At 29.4% G+C, this 24474-nt stretch overlaps 2 protein-coding genes across 6 annotated transcripts; one reads left to right on the forward strand and one right to left on the reverse strand.

Moving 5' to 3' along the window:
• Positions 1–6531: 6531 nt before the first annotated feature.
• HY2 (phytochromobilin:ferredoxin oxidoreductase, chloroplast / phytochromobilin synthase (HY2)) lies at positions 6532–9701 on the forward strand. Of its 5 annotated transcripts, none has more exons than XM_088492595.1 (9): positions 6532–6918; positions 7282–7398; positions 7684–7778; positions 8042–8135; positions 8230–8361; positions 8459–8563; positions 8899–8949; positions 9027–9195; positions 9300–9701. In XM_088492595.1, exons 1-9 carry the CDS (start codon positions 6664–6666, stop codon positions 9317–9319), a joined length of 1038 nt encoding a protein of 345 aa, XP_088348721.1. In that variant the 5' UTR covers positions 6532–6663; the 3' UTR covers positions 9320–9701. The 5 variants fall into 5 exon arrangements, 4 of the variants coding, with proteins under 4 accessions (XP_088348721.1, XP_088348720.1, XP_088348723.1 ...); XM_088492594.1 differs by having other exon boundaries at positions 6550–6918; positions 9671–9701; XR_015892010.1 differs by lacking the exon at positions 9300–9701 and having other exon boundaries at positions 6550–6918; positions 8668–8949; positions 9027–9125.
• An 8984-nt stretch (positions 9702–18685) lies between these two features.
• SAP (Transducin/WD40 repeat-like superfamily protein) lies at positions 18686–22647 on the reverse strand. The gene is made up of 2 exons (XM_021106846.2): positions 22342–22647; positions 18686–19834 (listed from the first exon to the last, which is right to left on the reverse strand). Exons 1-2 carry the CDS (start codon positions 22645–22647, stop codon positions 18686–18688), a joined length of 1455 nt encoding a protein of 484 aa, XP_020962505.1.
• Positions 22648–24474: the final 1827 nt, after the last annotated feature.

A 24474-nucleotide genomic window follows, 5' to 3' on the forward strand; every position in this document is an offset into this window, starting at 1 on the left:
ATAAAGTTACTATCTAATAATATCATCATTAGTCTTCATAGTTCTCTCCAATTTTTCATTCTTAGGAAATAAATATACTTAATGAAAATTTCCTTTTATTTAAATAATAAATAAAATAAATATGTTTGCTCAGATTCACCACCGCATTCTATCTATATTGTCATTATGCCCCTTCTATCATTAAACAACAGAAATAATCACTCATTGTTTAATCGATTGCTCTAGAATAAAAAAAGTATGGTCTCAGAGTTATTTTTGTAACTGTCTTCCCCTCAAAATCGTAACGACTTTTGAACTTTGTGGATTGCATCAATAGAGATGTTTAACCCGTTGAAGAATGTTGACCGTAATCCGCAATTATTTGCTATCATTTGCTGGAACTATTGGAAAGCTTGCAACTAGTTAATTTTTGAAGGTTCTACTTCAATGTCATCTGCCATTCTAGCAAACTTTGTCAAGTTGTTCCGTGAAATCCAAAAACTCCCAGTTTAAATCCTCATATCCATGAGGCAATCTCTTAGTTTCATTCAAATTGATTTATTATTCTTTTTTCTTTAAGATTTTTTTTTTATTTTTCGACCATGTACCGTTAAATGAATACCTTTAGTGTATTATTTTAAAAAATCTCCACATTTTATTATGTTGTTCTACTTTTAGATATCTTTGTATTAATATTTTATTTTTCAATAATTAATAAAATATAATCTACTATCTTTAAAAAAAATAAAATATAATCGAGTCAAAGACTTTTTGACATAACAAAATATAAATATTAGAGAGAGCTTGTGCATCTAAATTAATTCAATGTGTCTTAAATATGTAAGGTTAGATACAAAAGATATATAGTACGTAGTAATTTGTGAATTGTTATATATCTTTAATTTCTTTAATGCATGCAATAATACCTATTACCTTTCGTTAAAGACAATAAAATGTGTTTTGCATTGATTAAATTTTTCTTCTAATCTTGTTAGTAATTATGCACCAAACATTGCATTTCAGAAACAGAGAATACACCGTGGCTACTAGAATTATATATTAATTATACACCATTTTTGGTAAATGGAAAAGAAAAGAGCGAGGATGCATAATGTATGCTATATATTCACCGAAATAGTATCTGATTTAGTTTTCTTTTTTTTTTTTTTTTGGTTAGACAGACCAAAAGTAAAGTTACATTATATATACATATATACAAAAATATTATTTATATATTAAAATTATTCATCAAAATTAATTAGTATACATCTAACATAGTTTATATATATATATGTGTGTGTGTGTGTTAATTTGAATACTAACAAAGAAAAATAGAAAAAAAAAATAGTGAAATAATAACCTTAATACCATAATTAGTCAATCACTATTGAAATGCCTCTAAAATTAATTTTCTCACACATCAAAATTTTTGAGTAGAGTTATATAAGGTATAAGCTAAGTAATTTTTAATTAAAGTTCAATTAGTAAATCAATTTTTTTTCAATCAATATCATTCTATATTTTTTAAAACAATCCTTTTATCTTAATTATAAATCTTAAATTTTAAATTTTAAATTCTAAGTTCTAAATCTTAACTGCTAAATAATATATCCTAACAGTAAAATCTTTCAAAAAAAAAAAAAAGAGGATTTAAAAAAATAATTTTATAATAAAAGATTGGCTAATGTTATCTATAATTAAAAGTTGGTTTTTTATACTTATTTCTGTTAATTAAATTAAGGATTAAAATACAAAACTTGTTAAAATAAGAATAAGAAGAGTAGACTTCCATTAAAAAAAAAAAAAGAGTAGACTTGTGGCACAAAACAGTATACACTTGTTCATTTATTTAATTTAAATAGTATTAAATAGTTTTTTTTTTTAAAGAGTAGTTAAATTTTCTCTTTCAACAATATTGAAAGTTCATGTTTTTAATATTATTGCAATATATTTCTACTTATTAATAACTTAACACTATTATTAATAAAAAAAAAAAATTGATTGACATTTGATTTAAATATATTTATATGTTTGTGTGGAATTAAGCTAAGGAGTATGTAGATTGTAGAGGCCACTGTGCAATAGAGAGAGGGTGTCATAAGGGGTTGTTTTTATTAGGTTGGACTTGTTCGTTGGACACACTTGTTGGGAGAAGCACTATTTCCTAATTCTTGTTCCTAGCAACTCGATAAGTGCAAAACAACAAAGACATATACATATACATATATAAATAAATAAATAACTTATAAAGTTGGGAACCATAGAAAATTAATTAAAACTAAGTAACTCACCATTGATTTTCATTCATTTTCTACATTTATTCTTTCTCCACCAACAACTATGCTTTGTACTTTGTTGTTGTAAAGTTGCGCCCACATATAGTAATTGGTCAACTAGCTAGCTATCTAGCTATGCTATTATGTTTATAACAGCTTCTCCCATTGTCATCACCATTATTTATTCGTCAACGAATTCAAAGTGTTCAATAATGGAAAGAGACCCAATCATCCTTAGCTTGCTCCATTATTACTGCTCTGATCGATCATCATGCATGCCTTCAAATGATTATTTCATCTTCTTTTCACTTTGCTTCTTCACATTGCATTGGTTACTTCCTTTTTGTTTTTCAATTTTTTTATATTATATATATATATAGGTTTATGTATCTTAGATCAAACGCTTATTGATAAGAAAGGTCAAAAAGTATAGTTTTAGTAAATGTGTTGTAACAATTTCACTATAATTTGGAGACGGTGGAAACTCAGGTGCAGTTGACTTCATGTGAAGTTAAGAGTTGTTAGATGAAAATTTAGTCAAATTAGTTAAATCATCTAACGGTTTTTAGCTATCAACTTCACGTGAAGTCGACTGCACCCGAGTTTCCACCTTTGGAGATATACAAATAATTAATTAGTAGTTTTATTTAAAGGTATGCACGATTTGTCGTTGACTAATAAGTCGTTATATGTATAAGGCAGGATTCGAAATCCTGATACATATTTAAGCGGATAAATGAACTGACAACTCGACTAACTCAAGTTGGTTACTTAAATGAGCAATTTTTTGTTTTATTCACGGTATTTTCTAGTTTGACAACTTGACTAGTTTGTTAGAAATTTGAGCTTCATTTAAAGTTCTGCACGGTTCGCCACTGACCATTGAGTTGCTACATATATAAAGCAAGATTCAAATCCCCGACAATTAATTAAGCAGACGAGTCAGTTGAGAATTCGACCAACCCATTATTAGTTATACTACTATACTTACTACTAGGGCTGGAAGTGAGCCGAGTTGAGTCGAGCTAGACCAAGCTCAAGCTCGGCTCACAAAAACTGAGCTTGGCTCACGGCTCGACTCACTAACAATCAAGCTTATTTCTTAAGCTTAAGCTCGGCTCACCAAAAGCTCACGAGCTGACTCGAGCTCACGAGCTGGCTCAAATAAGAGAAACATAAATACATAATCTATAATTTTATATCAATAAATTATAACTTATATATTTTTAAAAATATTTGAAAAGATCAATTTTATATATTGTTTATCTATCAATAAATTATAAAAATTTTTTTATTTATGTCTTATATTAAATTATATGTAAAAAATAAATATAAATATTAAATAATTAAGATTATATGTAAAAAATTATATATATATATATATATACGAGCCAGCTCACGAGCTAATGAGCTGAGCTTATCCAAGATCAAGCTCGACTCATTTAATTTATGAGCTTAATTTCAGGCTCAAGCTTGGCTCACCAGCTCACGAGCTTAGCTTATCGAGCTGTTAACGAGTCGAGCTCGAGCTGGCTCATGAGCTGGCTTGACTCACTTCCAGCCCTACTTACTACTACAAGTGGTAAAATGTAATTGGTGGGACAAAAAAGGGATAGGATTTGATGGAAGAAATTTCAAGGAGACATCAAATTTAGTAATCACAAACACTCATAACATATAATATTTGTTTAATGTAGAAAACGTCTATAGCTAGAGAATGAAATCTCCCCAATTAATTAGCGCAAGTAAGTTGTGATGATAAATAATCCCTAAACAACATCCATAGAACAAACAAACAAGCAAGTAAAAGGTAAACAGAAAACAAAGACATGAAAGCAAACAATGAAAGACAGCCATAAGGGTTCTAAATCAAACGCTATATATAGTATAGAACCTGACATTTTTCTATTAACTACTCTCTTAGCTACAAGTGAATAACCATGGAATCTCTCATCCATCATCCCTTATATATTTTGAAAGCAAAAAAAAAAAAAAAAAATTAATAGCTATTATAATTAGCTTATTATAACGTGTATGCGTGTGTATGTTTTAAATTTTTAATTTAATGTTAATAATTTAACCTTAGCTTATGTCTTTGCTTTTTTGCATGGGATTGAGGAGTTTTATTTGTTGATGGATTATTCCTTGTTTCATGGGGAAGAAACTTCTCCCAATGAGGACGCTAAATTCCTAACTTGTATAGGTTATAAGATTTTTGGCTGACAAAGGCATCTTTGGATAGTGATACATGAATCAATAGAAACAAATAACTATGTGGCTCGTAGCATGCAAACAAGTAAGAACAACCAGCAACCCCCCAGAAGAAGTTACTATCACTCTATCCAAAAGTAAACTTTGTAATCGCCACCAAATTAATTAATTCTTATTATTATTATTATATCTTGTAACATTTTATTGGGCTTATAATTTTCACCGGAACGGATAAACACCAATATTTTCGTAGCTTCTAATATTAGGAACGTAATTTAGGATATACTCTCTTTTCCTGGCTTGTGTGGGCCTTCAATTCAGATGTTCCAAAAGTATTTATTTAAACATTATTTTTAGTATTTTTTAATATTTTTTGGTCGATGTAATTATGCAATTAACAATAAATGTAGGAATGTTCAAGACTTGGTCCGACCTGGATCCGAGACATATTTTTGTTGGGTTCGAGTTTTTATTTTTTATTCGGTGTTGCTTTTGGATTAGGATTGAGTTTTATTTTGAGTCATCCGGTCCGATCTGAATTTATTTTTTACAATAAAAAAATATATTTGAGTTAATTAATAATGTTATATTATATTTTTATAATTCAATTAATATTTTTTATATTATACGATATTATTTTTGTTTTAAAATAATTTATTTTAATATAAATATGAGCTAACATTTGTTACATTTATTTTTAAAAGTAAAATTTTATTCTTTTAATATATAAAATTTACAAATTTATATATACTAATGTCTTCTGGGATTGATCCGATTTAATTCGGTTTCTTTTTAGATCATTTTAAATTGGGTCAAAATAGACGTGGTATTCTTTTAGGGTCGGATCGGAATCTACTTAAATCCGGTTTGACCCAGCTCATAAACACCCCTAAATAAATGTACTTGTTTTTATATAATTTTATTAATAATAAAATTTAATTATTATTGATATGTCCTTTTTTATGTTTTCACAAGTTTATTTGTTATTAACAAATAAATTGTTTTTTTTTTAATAAACAAAAAAAATGAGTGCTACCACTGACTTCAATTATGATTAACTTTAAAAAAACTAATGTACAATTTATTATTATTTTGAAAAACAAAAAAAAAAACTAATAATGTATGAATAATATTATTTTTACTGTAAAATTTTTGTGTATCATCATCATCATATGGCCAATTTGGACAGATGCACGTGACTTGATAGACTACGTACTCTTCTTGATTCAGAGATTCCTCCTACCCAAGGAAGTGACAATTTCTCATCTATTTTGATTTTTAATTTTCTTTTCAGTTATTTTTTAAAATAAAAATTTTCCCCCCTCCATTTTGTGTGTGAAGGTATATTTCTAGTTTCTACTTGAGATCAATTCCATAATGTCCATATATAATTCAGTTTCGATATTTTGGGAGTAGTGACCTGTTCAAATTTTATCTTCCTCCACGTTATTGAATCAACTTTAGTTCATTTCATATCCCATAACATAATTTGAATGTTGATTGTCCTAACTTTTTAAGAAGTTTCAATTTGTATAATAAAAACAAAAAACCTTTTTCGTTTACTATGTCCATCTTAAGATAAAAGGTGTAATTATTTTATTACACATTTATTTGCTGGTATAAAATGACATAGTTACATAATTTTTAATAGAATATACTAACTATGATATTTTTTATTTTAATGTGAAATTAAAGTTTTAGATTTAACAAATAATAACCACAATATAATTTAATTTCATTTTTACTGGATCTCTGAATTATAGATAAAGTAGCACTACAAAAGCACACATGTGTCCTTATCTGTTTGGGCCAGAGGAAAGAGGCCCACATTTTTTTATTGGGAAAAAAAGCCATGGGAATTTTGGGCCATGAAAAATGATGGGTTGACCTTTGGGCCCATTAGTATATTGGATTCAATAAACTATAGTGAGTTTGGACCCCACAATCACACTTTAACAATTTTTTTCAAAAAAGTATCTTACCAAAAAAAATAAAAAAAAATAAAAAATAAAAAATAACAGAATTTGTTACTTATTAGTATTAGAGTTTGCAGTCACATGTCTCTGATTTTTTCTAATTATAGTATCGTGGCTATTTCCATTTTCCACAAACGGTTAATTCGGAAAACAAAACCCAGCTGAAACCGAAAACTGAAACTGAACCTGGGGGGTTTTTACGTCTTTTCACCTTCATTTCAATGGAGCTTGGTGGTTGTTCTTCTTCTTCGTCTTCTTCAAGCTTGTGCCTGCAACAATTAACAGCACTATTACGCACCGAAAAAAGTTCTTGTTGTGTTTCCACTCGTGACTGGAGGAGCATCAGCAGCAAGAAGAGAGCAACAACACTTTCTTCCATTTCCACGCGAACATTTTCAGTGTCGTATCGCAAATTTGTCGATTTCGCTTTGGATGAAACCACAAGCCACACTCACTTGTTCTCTTCCCCTCTACAGGTTCCACTTCTTAATTTTTTTGGATTAGGTTAATTATATAATATAATTTAATTTAACTGTAAACTATTATATCATTTAATTATGTGTTTCAGTCACATCCTGTGCCGTTATGCTACCTATATACAGCGACAACTTTTTACTTTGATTATTAGTTAGTGCCTTAATTAATTTGTTTTACTATAGGTAGTTATTTAACTACTAAACCACTAATTATTATTATAAGCTTGTGTGCTATTGAGCTTTTCATTCATAAATTGTTGCTACTATTGTTTAAAATTTAGTTTAATTATGGCTACTAATTGAGCTGAAATTGTGTTATTGTGTTTTATACCTTCGATGATACTTTCCTGTGTTGTTAACTAGGAAAAGTATAATTCTCTGGAGCCGAAGGATGGTAAAGGAGAGATTAGTATCCAATCATTCGAAGCTGCCGAGATTCGGCTTCTACGGAGTTTGATCATTGAGACAGAAACAATGCAGGTATCTTTTCAAAATTTCTTCTAAGCATCATATCTAATTTGATATATGATTGGTTTTACACTTTCAATATTTCAAATGCTATATCTCTGCATATTTCTTTTTTTCCTCCTTAGTCATATTACAGCTATTTTGATGTACCAACTACACTACAGGGGGAAATAAGTAGCAGAAGATTACTTATAATTATATAATAAAATAAAATTGAGAAGTCATTACTGAAGTATTCTGAAATCTTGGAGATAGGTAAAAGTTTTACTATATGCTTAGTGCTTCATTTTTATGCAGGTTCTGGATTTCACTGTCTTTCCAAGAGCAGAATATGATGTCCCCATATTTTGTGCTAACTTTTTCACCACCGCTAGAACAAATATTGTCGTCTTGTAAGTTGGCATCTTCTTCCATATCTATTGCAATATGCTTCTGGGAAATGTATCAATTATGTTCTCTATCTTGACAATCTGATAAAATTTTCTCAACTCTCAACTATTCCCTTTATATTTTCAAACACCGAGGAGTGAGGACAACATACTATGTATAAATTTGTAATGTGGATCACTAATTGTTGTCCAAAGCAAAAAAAAAAAAAAAAAAAAAGTATTGGAACACAAGTTCTAAGAATGCAGCTTTGCTTTTATGGTTACAGGGACCTTAACCCTTTGCATGATGTCATCAATCAACGTCACTACAAGGAGAAGTACTTTAAAAGCTTAATTCCTCTTGGCCTTAAATATGCAGAGGTAACTGGAAATAATTTAGTGGAACATTCATGAAACGATTCTTGCTAAAAGTATCTTCAATATAGGAACATTTAACCATTCAACTGTTTAACAGCTTTTTCCATGGGGAGGGAAGCTCACAAGTGAATCTATAAAGTTCTTTTCACCAATTGTCATTTGGACAAAGTTCAATTCAAGCCCAGAAAATTATGAAATTCTATATTCTGCATTCAAGGATTATTACAAGGTAATCCCAGCAGCATGGTACATTAATAAATCATGTTTTGCGAAGGGTAATCTCAGTAGGCTTTCTAATTCTTGACCTTTGAATATTATTCTTGCAGGTATGGTTGGAGTTGGTAAGCAAAGCCGTTAAAGCGACTGATGAATCCCAGATTTCCCGGAATCTCGAAGCTCAACATAGATATCTGGTGTGGAGAGCAGAAAAGGTAGTTTGCCTATTTTGTTTCTGACTTTTTAAATGACTGGTGATTTTCCATAAGAATGTAAATGGATGTCATAGTTATGATGGTTTATGATTTCAATAATTCAGAGAGAAGTCACTTTCCAGTTTCCCACCTATGAAATAGAATTACACAATTTTGACAAACATTATGGTCTTGCTTGTATATGATGGGAACATCCACTGTCTTTCAAACAATAAAATGGATGCTTTTGAGATCAAGTTTTGAACTGTCACACACTGAGCAACCAACCTAACAAGAACTTGCGTTTTAGTATCGTCCATGTCTAATTCTTATTACCTAAAAAACTTGGTGAGTAGGATCCTGGACAGGGTGTTTTGAAGAAACTGATTGGGGAAACACTTGCAAAGGTAGACCAAATTTGAGGTTAGTCTTATTCTGTTACATCCTAGTGCTACGGATCCTTAATTCCTGTTTTATCCCATAGGATTTGCTAAGAGGCTTTCTCTTTAATGGAGTTGACGTACTAGGCAGCAAAACATTCAATGATTATTTTCCGCACTACTGCTCGAAGGATGGTGATCTGAATAATAAAGGCAGCATTATTGGGAAGTCTTTTGAAAATCGCCCATGGGACGAGAGAGGAGAATTCCTTGGTAATATCTTTTGAACCAAGTTTCGTCCTATTGCTGCTTTCTTTCAGTCTCTTATTAGAGTCTTTTGTTATTTTCGCTCCATTGGCATCATTGGAGTATTTTAGGTGAAGGAATTATACCATAGGGAAGCCTTTCGTAATCGTCCCTAGGAAAAAAAATACAAGGACATTGAGATAGTAGAGACAGTGATCGGGTGACGCAAGCCAAAAAACTCGGGTTGCGACCTGCAATTTTTGTCAACAGTTAACACTTAACACCCTAAATCAGTTGCTGTCTTGCTGATTGGTTAAATCAGCTATCACTCGCTTGTAATTTCTTTTCCTCTTGCTATGTTTTTATGTGTATATTATGGGCTAAAATCAAAATTAAGCACCCTTGAGGTCTAGGAAATTGTAATGTAGACACCGAAATTTTGATTTATCTGCTGCTCTACATATATATAAATTCTTAATCCTGGAACACAATCTAATTTCAGCTGAACACACACACTGGTACAAATAATTTGAATGTGTTCTTGCGTGAGTAACCTGGACACAACGTCGGCTATGAGAGACGGCGCCGAGCTTTTATCTTCAATGTCGAGCTATAAGTTAGGAAAATCTGAGCTCTTTGTCCAGAGAAGTGTCATGGAGAGAATGAACAAAGGGGATGTACCTGCAAAAGGCACTCCGATATTTAAGTTAGTACTGTGAATTCAGTATATCCTTTGAAGACAAAATATCATACTTTTATAGGTGAGATAGAATAGGTCGGTTACGTTTTTATTGATCATCTGAATTGAAGAACAGTTAATAGGTTTTAATAAGTAATAATGTCTAATCGGACGTTTTTATTCCAGAATGTAATTCGTTAAGTCTGATTGTAACGTATAACGCCGAATTATAACGTAAAATGCCAAGTTATAGTGCATAATGTCGAGTTATGACATCGAATTTGTATCGGCCGTGTCAGAACGCTCCCTACAAAATTTGTTCCCGTCATAATTTAGAAACGTGCTTGGTATGTTCATCCTTTTGTACGTGGAACAATATGGGCTCTACTATTTTATTTTGGGCTGTTCTGTGCCATTGGATATATACACGTGAAATATAATAGAGGGCTTGATTATAAATATCCTCGGGCCTATGAAAAAGAGTGTTCTCTTAGTATTATAAACAGAAAACAACATCATTTCTTTTTAAGTTTTCAATATTCTGAAAGAATTAAAATTTTCTATTTCAAGTCTTTTAACTAGCGTCCATAAATGAATCCAAAATAAAATGAACCTCATTCGCTGTATTGAGTAAATAAATTTAACCTTTAAATCTTTTAACAAACTTTTTTCTTCAAAAAGAGTCTAAAGGATGGATGGTATAATAAGATGATCGATTATAAGGCAGTAAAAAGAGTCTAAAAGACTATAAAAGGATGAAGAACGGGTTCTACACTTCTACTTGTTGACTTGTGTAAAAATCAATATCTTTTTTTATAAAAATAAAAGGCAATATATATAACAGCAAGTACATGCCAGGCTTAGGTAATCAAATTAAAACCTTTTTCCTTTGACCCATTTTTCTTTTCTATGACTTTGCTATCGTCTTTCTCTCTCACTCTCTCTCTCTCTTCATATGCTTGGCAGTGTGCTGTACAGCAATACGAAATGAAATCTGTGAGTCTGTTCTGATTGTGAATGTTGATATAAGATTGTACCTGCTGTACCTCACTCTTCATCATAGAATGAATAATATAAACAATTTAGGTGGCTGCCTGTGGTATATTTTTCTCTACAACTTGTCCAATACCTTCTATTGAAAATAATTAAAAAAATTTATTTTTTTCACGTTAATATTTCAAACTATTTATATAGATTATTGACTAAAGTTATTCACCAAAAAAAAATTTAGTAGCTGGGAAAAATAATATTTCTGTTTTATCTACGAACAATCATGAAGTTTGATTCTCTATGTAGCTATGCATCTCACTTAGAATTAGGTATGAAATATGTCTATATTTTACAGGTCCAAATAAGAATGTTGAAAGTATCGTAATCTAAATATGAGTTCATATTCTTCCTCGAACAAAAATTTCTTCAGAAGATATTTGAATTTTGTATCATTTTTTTTATTTGTCCAATGCTATTTTTTTTTTTGAAAATAACAAGAATAAAAAATGTTTCAATCATATAAGTTTGATATTATATCATGAAATTATTTTTTTTAAATTTAAATTAATAAAAAAATATATAAATAATTATATCTATAACACATATTTTATTTAGTTTTTTAATTCAATAAAATAAAATTAGTTAAAAAATATCAATTTAAGAAACTAAAAAAATTATTAATTAGAATCACATAATGAAAATATTAATTTATAAAATTTAACATAGAAGTTAATATGTTTATAAACGAAGATAGTAAATTGGCAAATATAATTTTCAGGAAAAATGTATTTTATATTCTAAACTGACAAATCATTACTGGTGCCTTAGCAGTTATACTTTAAACAATTGATACTTAAATATATTTTGAGGAAGCGGGTTGCTGGTTAGAGGTGTTAAATAAGCGGGGAAGAGTTAGAAGTTAGAAGTGACTCCTCATGAGATCAGAGGTCAATTAAAAGTAGAGAAACGAGTTGGTTAATATTTTAAACAAATCAAATAAATGAATTAATCCAATTCCATTCGTCGGAGTCAACGAATTACACCAATTAACTTGTTTGATTTTTTTTAATTATTTCATAATTTTAACATTTTTTTAATTTAGTATCCTTTATATTACATTTTATATATATATTTATCATACATCAATATATTTTTATTGTAAATTATTTAAAGTCTAAATAACTAATTAGTAAAAATAAAATTTTGTATATATAAAAAGAGATTGTATACACTTAAGAAAAACAACCAAATCAAACGAACCAACAAATATATGTTCAATCTAAATTCGTTTAACTCGTAAATTATACAAGCCAAATTGAATTGATCTTTTCTTAAATGAGTTTTGACGGCTCTATTGCTGGTCATGGAATTGGGATCATAATAAGCTGGGGTATCGCAATGAGTTGGATGAAAGTGATAGGATGATAGGTTTCTTTTATTTTTCTTGTGGGGATGATAGACATAATAATTGAAAATTTTTGTCATTAAATTATTGAGTTAATATTTAATTTTATCTTTAAATTTGTATATAAATTTTAATTTAGTTTTTAATTTAATTATTTTTATTTAATCTCTAAATTTTATAAATGTAACTAATATTAATTTTTGAGATAATTTTTTATACATAAATATTAATAAAACATTAATATATGCACAGTTAAGTGCTATACTAAAATTTATAAAATAATCCTGTTTTAGTTGTGATATTTAAATAGTCTAAAAATAATATTGTATCATTTGCTTTAGAAAAAAATTCTATAAACATTAAATACAATGTTATTTTTGGGAAATAGATCCTCTCAAGTTTTTTAACACTTGAGAAAATGAAGTGCGATCTCTTACTTTTAATTCTATAAGTGGGACTAAAAATAAATATGAAAGAGAGAACAATAAAGAGTTAGATTTAACACTGGACACCATCCAATTTTTTTTTCATTGAAAAGAATCTACTTCCTTATTTTTGAGGTATTTAAATTTTTGCTAATATCTGTACGTTAAAAATTATTTTAAAGATTAATATAAATTACATTTTCAAAGTTTAAGAACTAAACAAACAAATAATTAAAATTTTAGAGATTAAATTAAAATTTGTGTGTAAATTAATAGATAAAATTGAATATTATCTGTTGATTTATTACTCCTCTTAAATTTGAGCTTGTCAATTTAACTATGAAAAAGAAAACATAGAATAGATAATGAAAAATCAAAATATTCATAAAATATATAAACAAAACCACTACAAATAATGATAACAAGAGACACTAAATTATACATAAGTAACAAAAATATAAGAAAAAATATAAGAGTAAGCACAATAACGAATACCCGATTATCTATTCAAATCTAAATCAAATCAATTAAATTAGTTTTGGTTTACCTTAAATCTAAACCAAACTTACCCGTGCTAACCCGTAATCGATTACGAAACTACTATCCCTGTAGAAAGACTAGACAACCTTCTCAATTCTCAAATGAGTGAAATGACACCCATAGAGAGAATGATCCTAGAAAAAGAGGAGAGTAAAAATTTGCTATATTAAGACCAGTTTAAGGCAAATTAGACGAGTGGGCCATCATAAAAAAATGCACGTAATACATATATGAACTTCAAATAAAGTTTTAAATTTATTATCATTCGTGTAGTTATTTATATTTATAATTTAGCAGTTACTTTTTAATGATGTTTATTTTGGATTTAGAATTATAATCTTCTATATATCAACTAAGAATAAATATTGATTTTATTATTTTAGGTAAAAAAATTATTACTATATTTTTCTTTTATGAGAGATGTCGTCATATTTTATATGTATGGAAAGTTATAGTACACCATATTCTAGCGCTAGCTATGTTACCATCACTATATGACAAAAAGTACGTAAGTATGTGTCAAAATGTCTGAGTACACATGATAGAGGGATTTTCTTTTTCAATTACAATGATAAGTAATAAATAAAATCAATAAATAATTGAAGGTTTGAACTTTGAAACATTTCTGTTTTAGCGAAAGTTGAACTATTAGATGATTTGACTAAATTTTTATCTAATAACTTTTAGATATCAACTTCACGTAAAATCCACATCACTTGAATTTTTACCTTATTATATATGCATTCAAAAGAAATCTACATCAACATTCTTGCTCAGTTAAGTTTGTTTACATAAATTTAGTTTAACAAATTTTAATTATCTGCATAATTATTCTTTAATCTAATTGATCATGTAAAAGTTAATTTGAATATTCTAGGTAAAAAATTTTAAGATAATTTATTATATTTAAATTGTATGAAAAACTTATTTTAAATAATATAATTATAAAAATAAATTATTATATTTAATAAAAATAAATTATATTTAATACTTGATGTTAAATCAATATAATATTATAATTCAAAAAATAATAAATTTTTTGTTATAATTCTACGCCTTAAAATATTATTTCACTTATAAATGGTTTTTATTAAAATTATAGGTTAAGATTATTAATGAGTTTTTTTTACTAAAAGCATATAAAATTTATATTTTTAATACATTTATTAAAATAAAAATTCAAACATTTTTAAAATAACATAACATGACATAAGTCATATATTTTTTTAGATATTGATAAAATTTTAGTATAACACTCGGTTATTATCATTAATATACAAAAAACGTATTATCTGATCTGCTCTTAGAATTTTATAAAATATCATAAAATTAATAAGTGAATGTTACACCAAAATTTTGTTCATATTAAAAAAATTTGGCAACATATGGACATTAATAATTTAAAATTTACAAAATTAAACCCTAATATAAACTTTAGGTTATTAATGGAAAATTTAAAATTAAATAATAATAATAATAATAATAATAATAATAATAATAATAATAATAATAATAATAATAATAATAAATTGAATAGTGCAAAAGTCAAAGAGAGAATGAATGAGTGGCAGATCTACAACTGCTCTCTCTAGTGCCTAGTCTCTCCCGCTTAATTAGCTGCTTCTTCTCTCTTCTGATCTCTTCTGAATCTGCATCTCTTTCTCTCTCTTTCAATATATATCATGCCATCCTATTCCTACATGGCTATATTATATAGCCCTGCTCTTTCCCTATCCCTCCATCTATCTCTATCTATTATCCGTTATACAATACATTATTCTAGTCTAAACTCAACCTAAGAAATGAATTACAAACTAAATAGATTATTATGATCATCAACAATAAATAAAAATAAAAAAAGGAGAAATTTCCAAACAATGAAGAGAAATACATCTTCTAAAAGACAGAAATTATATTTTTTTATATTAATTAACTTTTTAAAAAATTATATTTTATTTTAAATTCTAAATTTTCTAAAAAATTGGAGTTAAATAATAATTAAAAATTATTAAATAATAATTTAATCAATTTTATTAAATTATTTAACACTCTCATATAGGGGTGACAATAGTAGGGTAGATAGGGTTTGGATCCAACCTTAATCCTACCTGCGGGTTGAGAATATCCCAATCCTAATCCTACCCGCTCTTAATCTGCGGGTACCTGATGACTTTTCTTGCGGGTTACAAAAAATATACATTATTATATAACTTGAACGATAATTTAAAATAGAACTGATTTTTATATAAAAAAAATATTAAATTATCAATTAATAATTTTCTTTTAGTGGTTAAGAATCTTTTGCATTTAGTGAGAGGTCTTTGATTTAATATCCACTTAAAACATATTTTTATATAAGTATATAACATAAACATATATAGAGTGCGAGTTGATCAGGTTGGGTTGAGGCTCAACCCGCATCCTACTCGATCCGTACGAGAACCCTACCCACATTCTACCCTATCCACTGCGGATCGGATTGGCAACCCTACCCGATCGGATGGAATCGAATTGGATAACCGCGGATAGGATACATATTGCCACCCCTACTCTCATATGTTAACTTAAAAAATAATTAGACTTGAGTTTTTAATTTTTTATTTTGTTTTGTTTAAAACGCAACAGCATTATTGAGTGGGTTGGTTCCAAAGGGAAGGGATGATATTAATAAGAATTGAATGCATGTTTGGTATTTCTCTCTGATGTCCGTTACAAGAGAGATAGGTAGGTAGGGTTAGGTGTGAGGGGGGATAGATTAGGGGTAGTAGACATCTATATATATAAGGGAATGGGTTTTGTGTCAGAATTAGAAAGACAGAAAGACAGACAAATCAGAAATAAGACATAGAAGCAGGAGAGACTACCATAGCCACTAAACAATACAGATATATAGATCAGATCATAGCTACTCTACTATCATACTTTCTCATCTCAATATCAATATGTCCCTCTCATTTTGTCCTTCCCCCAACCCCCTCTTTCAATTCCCTCTTTTCAATACCACTCATTATTTTTTTTGTTTTATCATAGTATTATTAATTCCGATATTAGGAGTGAACATAAATCCGATTGAATATGACTAAAATTTTTATTTGAGCTGCACAAAAATTATAAGATTTAATATTCACAATTTTTAAATTTAAATTCAATTTGATTTGATCCGCATAATTGCGAATCAGATCGGATATCTGATATATTTGTAAAACACAAAAATATTTTTAAAAATTTATTTTTTATTAAAAAATAACAATAAAATTTATTTTTTTATATTTTTAAATATATTTACTTTAAAAATAATATTAACATATTTTTCTTAAATAATAAATTAAAATAATACAACATATATAATAATTATTAGTTGAAATAAAACATAAAAAAAATATTTACTTATTTATTTCTTTATTTTTGCGGATACGCAGATGTGCAAATTGGATATGCGAATATCTACCCAAAATCCACAATCCAAGTGATTGAAACTGATCGATGAATACCTCTATCCGGTATCACGAATTAAAACTCTATTTAAAAATTTGCTAAGTTACTGCATATATTAGTCAGAATTTAAATACCTAACACTTATTTAAATAAATTAGTAAACTGACAACTAAACTAATTTAACTTAGTTTTAATTTAATACTACTCATTATTACCCATTATATTACACACCAAAACTGTGCATCATACATATGTTACATATTAAACAAGTGATATATTTTATCCTTGGTCTTGTGTATTGATAAAAAATAGGTTGTCTATTTTTATATTTATCTCTTAAAATAGTTATTAAAAAAGTTTAAAAATATTAAATATTATATTATAATTCACATCTTATTTATTATTAAGCTGGCATTTAAATCCTAATATGACTGTTCATCGAGGTACCTTGCTCTGCCCCTTTTCAATTATAATGTTTGTATTATATAATAGCAATAAAACAATTATTAACTAAAAAATAACATAAAATAATGTTTTTTTTTCTGCATTCTTAGCTTACACATGCAGTGTCCTTTTCATTTAGACTTAACATCATGGTGAACAGTTTTGTCATCAAGTAGCAGAAACATGGTTATGACCAACAAGTCAAGTATGGAACCAGAATACTAGTGTACTTTGTATATTTGATCGATATATGGTAAATAATAGATTAAGATTTCATACTCAGATGCACGTGTCCCAAAAAATGTTGCTCAAAATAATAGGGATTCAACAAGTTATAAATGTTACATACATACACCATGCTCATATTAAAAACCAAAACCAAAATCATACTTATTAATTATTATCAAAATAAAAACCAAAACAAACAAACAAATGGAGAGTGGTAATACATACAAACAACACCCCTGCTTTATTGTCTATTTTATACCAATCAGAATCATATTTTCTATTTAAGATTTCTGGTTCAAGGCATTGTCAATTCAAAAAGTTTCTTTTGTTTGTTTTCGTAATGTCTATCTTCTATCATTCTCATTCCAAAGATCTCAGTTCTACAGGAATTCAGAAATAGTCAAACAAATAAGTCTCCGTTCACTTCACAACACCAAATTATCTTTTCAGAACCCCCAAACAAATAAACTAACGGAAATATTTCAAATGTATCGAGGAGTACTAGTGTACCAGTTATTTTAACCGTTGATTTCAATTAATATATGTTATATATATTTTTTATAATTCAGATCAACGATTAAAACAATTGGAGCACTAATACTCCCGGTGCACTTGAAATGTTTCCTAAATTATATGATTTATTTGGATCTCACTCTTTATTCTACACAAATTGAAATTCATAATTGGACATTAACTATATCACGATATAGCAATATTTTATATCATAAAAATTAATTATTTGCACCGATGAGATAGTATATGAAAATTAATTTTTTTTCCCTAAGTCAGAACATGCATGCACCGGTATCTTGCTGGTTGATTCGAAACATGAGAGGTTGTTAATAACTTAATAATATGGATTCTGATGAACATTGGGGATCTGACCTAGTAGAAGCACGAGAAAGGATATAGTAGTATATAAATTATTTAATGTGCCCGTGTTGTTAATTTAATTATTAATTAGATGTGGTCCATATAGTCATAAAAATATAGGGTCTTAATTTCTTATTTTGCGCATGTAGGCGTGCTTCCCTACATGAATTTTCTATTTCACTTCCAAGAAAAGCGTGGCAATGAAATCCGTCTTATTAATATAGCTTGTTTTATTATTTGATCACCTTTATAAGCATCCAATCAGCACTACAGTTAGGGTTAATAATCCCATGCATGCCCAATTTCCCATGATATTAATTATATCTTTGACAATATAAGGGTTAAATAAATAAATAATGACAACAATGGATGGATGTGAATGTGATTCTTGTGAGGGTAGATACAAAATGGAATCTAAAATTTGGAATAATGTGAGGCCAGCCGAACAAGATGAACAATGAAATCTCTACTCTCAAGCTAATTAAGCTAAGAACAATACTATACACCAAAATCCAATAACTGTATGAAGGTGTCATTCCAAGAAATCGCCACGTGTCTTTCATTTGCCACCATGGCATTACCCTCAGGTGCATTATCCCTAACTTCCAACGCGCAACAGAAAACCCCAGCAAGTTGCTCAATGTTCCAAACCCTTAGCATCCGAGTGACCCCGGAGTAGGTTAACACATAACTCAAGTTGATGCACGCTAACAAACCCCTAACCCACTGAGGCCTCAATCGGAACCTACTCAACCGCTCGAACGTGCTGGCGCGTCGCACCGTACCGTAACCGTTCCTCTCGACAACCACAAACGCATCGTGACGCGCGTCCAAACTGCTTACAACGAACCCCGTAACAGAACCCACGTCACGTATAACTTCCTCCGGGTTCCACAAACTAAAACAAACTAATCTCGAGCTCGTGCACGCCACGACGTAATCTGGTTCCGTTACTCTCACGCGCCCAACTGGCTCAACTAATTCTGTTAGCATGTGCCATCCCATAACCGTTTCCGGATCTGTTAACGTCCCGCCCACTGATACCAGTTGCTGGTTGGGCGCGTCCCATATTTGGAAAGCCCGGCCCGGAAGGCCTGCGTATAAGCCCACCCACCACCGACTGTTTCCCGCGAACTCAACTAAAACGCCGTTGTTCACCACGTCACCCGCAACCACCTGTTGCGGTGGTTCGTTGGCCACGTTAACCGACGCCACGAAAATATCCCCGTCGAGTCTAGCAAAGGTGAGCGTGCTGTTAGAGAGGATTATTCCGGACACGGACCGGGAGAACGGGCCGAACCGCGGCCCGTGGTTAGTCCGGAATGTGCTGACGTGGGCGAGAGTCTCGACGTCGAAGAGGCGGACGGTGCCATCCGCAAAGCCGCAGGCGAGGTGTCGGTCAGAGAGAGCAAGGCAGCGGCATAGGAGGGTTTGACGGTCGCCGGCGCCATTGGGAGGCATAGAAGGATCGAAGTGTGGGACATGGAAAGAGGGTGCTCCCAATGCAAAGTTCCTAGCCGTCCGATGCCAGTAGATGTACTCCTCTCGCCACGTGTCGCGTATTAAGTAGGCCCGGCGCCAGATCAATCTGGTAAGTCTCTGCCACAGTGGATCCAAGTGTGAGACCCCTCGCCATGTAGAACAAACCTGCATGCACATAAAATAATAATAATAATAATAATAATAAAAAGTGGACCAACCAAAATACAGAGCAAGTCCAATTAACTTTCCAAGCATACAGGGTGTTTTGTTATATTAAGCAAAGTCACTAAAATGATCTAGCCATATATAGAAAGTTTAATACCGTTTGGAATCTTATGTGTATCTAATATTCTTCGTTTATCTACTTTATTTTACTTTCTGTCTGCTTAACCATAAGTAGCATATTATATTATTATATTAATCCAGCAAGAGAGAGAAGCAGTGATATATATATATAGGCATGAAGGTAGGTGCAGTGGGTAGCATCATCAGCGGCACAGAGAAGCAGGAGATAGATACAATAGAGACACATGAATGGAAAATTAACTTGCCTAATTAATTAATACAGACAATATCTATCTATACATAATACATGCGCAGTGTACTTGAGTTTAGGGCTTGCTCCATCATGATGCTCATACAAACAGTACCCTTACCCTACCTATAACATAACATATACTAATCCAATAATCTCACATAAAATAATAACAACGAAGAAGAGAATATGAAGGAAGGAATGGAGAAGAAGTGAAGTGACTGGATGAGAGAGAGAGATTGATGTGGTCCATACCCACAGATATGGGTAAGATAATAACGAAACTAGCTTAGTCAAAAATATTAGTTGCTGTTTGTTTTTGTTGTATGTAGTGTAGGCATGTGTTGTGTATCAAATCAAAGTATAAACATGGTATCAAAAGCGTGCTTCCCCACAAACATTTCACTTTCATTTCCGAGAAAGGTATGCCCAAGTGCCTGTCTTGTTCAAACCAGCGAATCTCTACTTCTATTCACGCACACAAATTAAAGACCGGTCCAACAAACACCAAAGACAAAAACATCAACTGCTCATCAATCCACCAATGAATTATTCCTACTTCAAGCTATATAGGATTTGGAACAGACACTACAAAACTCTACACTCAAATGCAAAAACAAATTCACTTGCATTTTTCTTTTTTCTTATTTATATATCAAATTTATAGAAAAAAAGATAAGGTATATACCTATACCTATACCTATAGATGCTCATCCATGATATATAAAATAATAAATATATTTATATTCTGCATAGTTGCTGGTTCAGATATATAAAGGTTGATAGTTTCTAGTCAAAGCTAAGAATAAGCATGCACCATGTCCCAAGTCACAAGTATGATGTGTGTAAGAAAATTGTCATAATTATTTACTTATATGAATATGTTATATGAGACAATATTTAACTTATTAGGAAAGAAAGCCAAAATAATGATAGGTGTGAACTCCGCAGATATATATACAAAAGGAATGGGAAGTTGTAATGACAACCTTGCCATGGCATGTGCCTTTTGGCATTATGCACAACCTTCTTTTTGACCCATATATATGTACTTTCCATTAAACATTATTCAACTAATTAACCAATCCCTAATCACTATTAAAACCCTAATACACAAGGTGCCAAATACTAATAATACACTATAGTTAATTGCCACTATATGAACTAAGGAATAAGGATTAACTAGCTAAGTAGGAAAAATGTGTATTAATTTTGAGAGGTCTAACTTAACTACTATATATGGAAATGATGCACTTGTAAGGCACATAAGTAAACTACAAATGCATATCAACTTATGTTTTTATCTAAAAACTAAAAAGCTAAGGAAAATTTTTGAATGTGCCGTCATACCGGTGTTTGAGTGATTTTTAAAGGTTGTTCTTAATTATAAAAAATATATATAATATATATAACTAAGATCAACGGTTGGTACGACGGTACACTTGAAAATCTTTCAAAAGCTAAACTCCATATATTTAAATCTTAAGATAGCTAGAAAGGCATGCAATGGATCTTGCTAGCCTAGGTAGCATGAATAAAATTTAAAAAAAAAAAGTGAGTCAAAAAGGATGAATTCCAAGAAAGGGGAATGGCAAATTGGAATGCAACACAAAGAAACCTTTTTAATTGGATAAATGAAAAAGGAGGTCCCCAAAACTAGACATGTTTTGGAGCAAGATATAAGCTAATAGCTAGGTACTACCAAGTAGGAACATTGCCAACAAGAAAATCCAAGCCCCCTTCCATCTTTGAAAGGGACACTTTTTTTTTTATTTATTTATTAAGAAAATGACCCACGTAAAAGTAGGTTCTTGATTGCTTTCTCATCATAATACAAACTGTTTTTCTCTTCTAGGATGCTTGATAAGTAGTATGTAGTAGTAGTAGTAGAGAATGTATATCTTAGCTTCCACAACTCAAACCTAAATATATGATTTATTTTGAAAAGAAATAATAAAATAGAAAATAGAAAATAGAAAAAAGAAAAAAAGAATCAGCACCTGCAGGTTTTTGCAATGGTTTTCATGTTTGACTTGACCAATATTTTGTCGAGTTTACAACCCGTGATGATGGAGAAGATTGATTATTATTAATATTATTATTGCATTGAAAAAGAAAAGATTGTTAAGGGAAGAACCTGAAACAAACGAGCAACGGCAGGAGCAGCAGCCAAGCGACCATGGCGGTTGGAAGCATCAATGGCAACTTGAGCAGCGAGTATTTCGAGAAGGACCTCGGGCAGAGCCTCGTTCATGGCACGTAGTCGTTGCTGGCGAGCAGTAGAAGACTCTCCGAATTCGCGGGTGGACCTCCGAAAAGAAGACTCGGGGGCAGCATTGGCGTCGGAAGCAGCAGCATTTGAAGGAGGAGGAGGAGGAGGAGAAGGAGAAGATGTTGATGATGATGATGATGTTGATGATGATGATGATGGTGATGATGACATGAGAATTAAAGAAGTGGATGATGGATGGTGGGGTTTAGGGGAGAGAAGAAGAAGAGAAAGAAAGAGAAGAAGAAAGAAAGAAAGAAAGAAAGGAAGGACAAAAAGGTTGGAGATAAGGACATAAACTGAGGGTCCCAAAACCGATCATTTCAATTTCTTATATCTCTTTCTAATTTCTATACTCTCTCTCTCTTCTCTCTATACTCTATTCTATACTATACTGTAGGAAAATTTTCAAGTGTACCATCGTATCAGTATTTCAGTTATTTTTAATCGTTAATCTTAATTATAAAAAATATATATATAATTAAGATCAACGATTAAAAATTACTGATACACTGATACAATGATACACTTAAAAATCTTTCTATACTATATTCCAATACCATCATACTCTTCTCCTCCAAATAAAATACTCATATTTCTATCAAATTCGTTTTAGAGAACTGTTAGAGACATTAAAATTTATTATTTTTATTATTATTTAATATTAAAAATATAATTATTAATATTATATCATTTAAATTTTTAAGATAAGTAATTTTATGATATAATATTAAAATTTTATATTTAAAATTTTAAAATTTAATTTTTAGTAAATTTTAAAAATAAAAAGTAATATAAAATAAATAAAAAAGATTTATATAAAAATAAAATAAATTTAAAAAAAACTCTTATTTAAAAAAATATTAAAAATATAATCATTAATATTATTTTTTTTAGCTTAAATTTTTAAAATAGTAGTTTCATAATATTTAGTCATTAACTCAATATTTTTAATTTAGTAATTTAATAATATATTTTATTTTATATTTTTAAATATTAATAATTAACTGATATTTAAATATAATAAATTTTTATAATTTTTTAATATTCTCCTTAATTTTAATGTACTACTGCTATTTATTTCAAAAATAATAAAAAATCAATTCAAGATAGATTAAAATTTAATTATTATTTATTTTATTTTATATTTTAAATTATTATTAATAAAATAATTGAATAATATTAAATATAATTAAAATATAATTATAAATGTTATGTATCAGTCAACGATATAATTTGAAAACACTAAGAAATTTAGATGATAATGATAACTAAGTAATATTACTAATTTAATAATTAAATTTTGAATAATAATAGCTGATAATTATGGAAAAAAATTGTTTTTTTTTTTTTTAGTTGTCAGTTGTTAATATATACCTTTTGGTTATGAATGTCTATGGTTCTTTACTTAAGTGCAAAGTATAAGGTAATTAATTATTCGAATGATTTTATATAAAGATAATAATTATTAAAATTTTAATATTTATTATATTAAATAATTTATAAAATTATTATTATTATTTTTATATAAAAATAAATTTATTATTTAAGTAGTCACTTATTAAGGATAAAGCCAACTAAAATCAAGGAAGTGTTAATTAATGAGGTCAAAAGTCTAAGTTAAAGAAAATATCCAATACAAATACACATTAATATATTTAATTAAATGATTTAATATAATATATCTTTCATGAAAACATATGAACAGCCACCGTCTAGCTATAGAAACTAAAAAACTAACACTGCTGCTCTCTCTCAAAAGTAGTTGCTATTAGTTAACCACTTTTTTATACTCTTTAAAAGCATGAAAAATTTGAGACTTATTAACTAATAAAAAAGCACAAACATGTTTAATAAATGAGAAATTAAAGATGATGGACCCCAACATCAGAGAACACAAACTATAAAAGAGCAATTAAATCTGGAAAAAGAAATTTATGTATCAAAAATTTTTTATAATAAAAAAAATTAGTCAAAATTAATCAGAATTTATATTTTTAA

Source organism: Arachis ipaensis, chromosome B7 (genome assembly GCF_059453495.1).
Source record: "Arachis ipaensis isolate K30076 ecotype BB chromosome B7, ASM5945349v1, whole genome shotgun sequence".
NCBI lineage: Eukaryota > Viridiplantae > Streptophyta > Magnoliopsida > Fabales > Fabaceae > Arachis > Arachis ipaensis.

Bases quoted from the DNA above. Each gene is read 5' to 3' on its own strand.
- HY2 (XM_088492594.1), top strand. From the start codon at position 6,664: ATGGAGCTTGGTGGTTGTTCTTCTTCTTCGTCTTCTTCAAGCTTGTGC. The intron at 6,919-7,281 runs GTTCCACTTCTT...GTTGTTAACTAG, and splicing joins TGTTCTCTTCCCCTCTACAG to GAAAAGTATAATTCTCTGGA. The intron at 9,196-9,670 runs GTAATATCTTTT...ATCTAATTTCAG, and splicing joins CGAGAGAGGAGAATTCCTTG to CTGAACACACACACTGGTAC.
- SAP (XM_021106846.2), bottom strand. From the start codon at position 22,647: ATGTCATCATCACCATCATCATCATCATCAACATCATCATCATCATCA. The intron at 19,835-22,341 runs GTTCTTCCCTTA...ATGTGCATGCAG, and splicing joins CCGTTGCTCGTTTGTTTCAG to GTTTGTTCTACATGGCGAGG.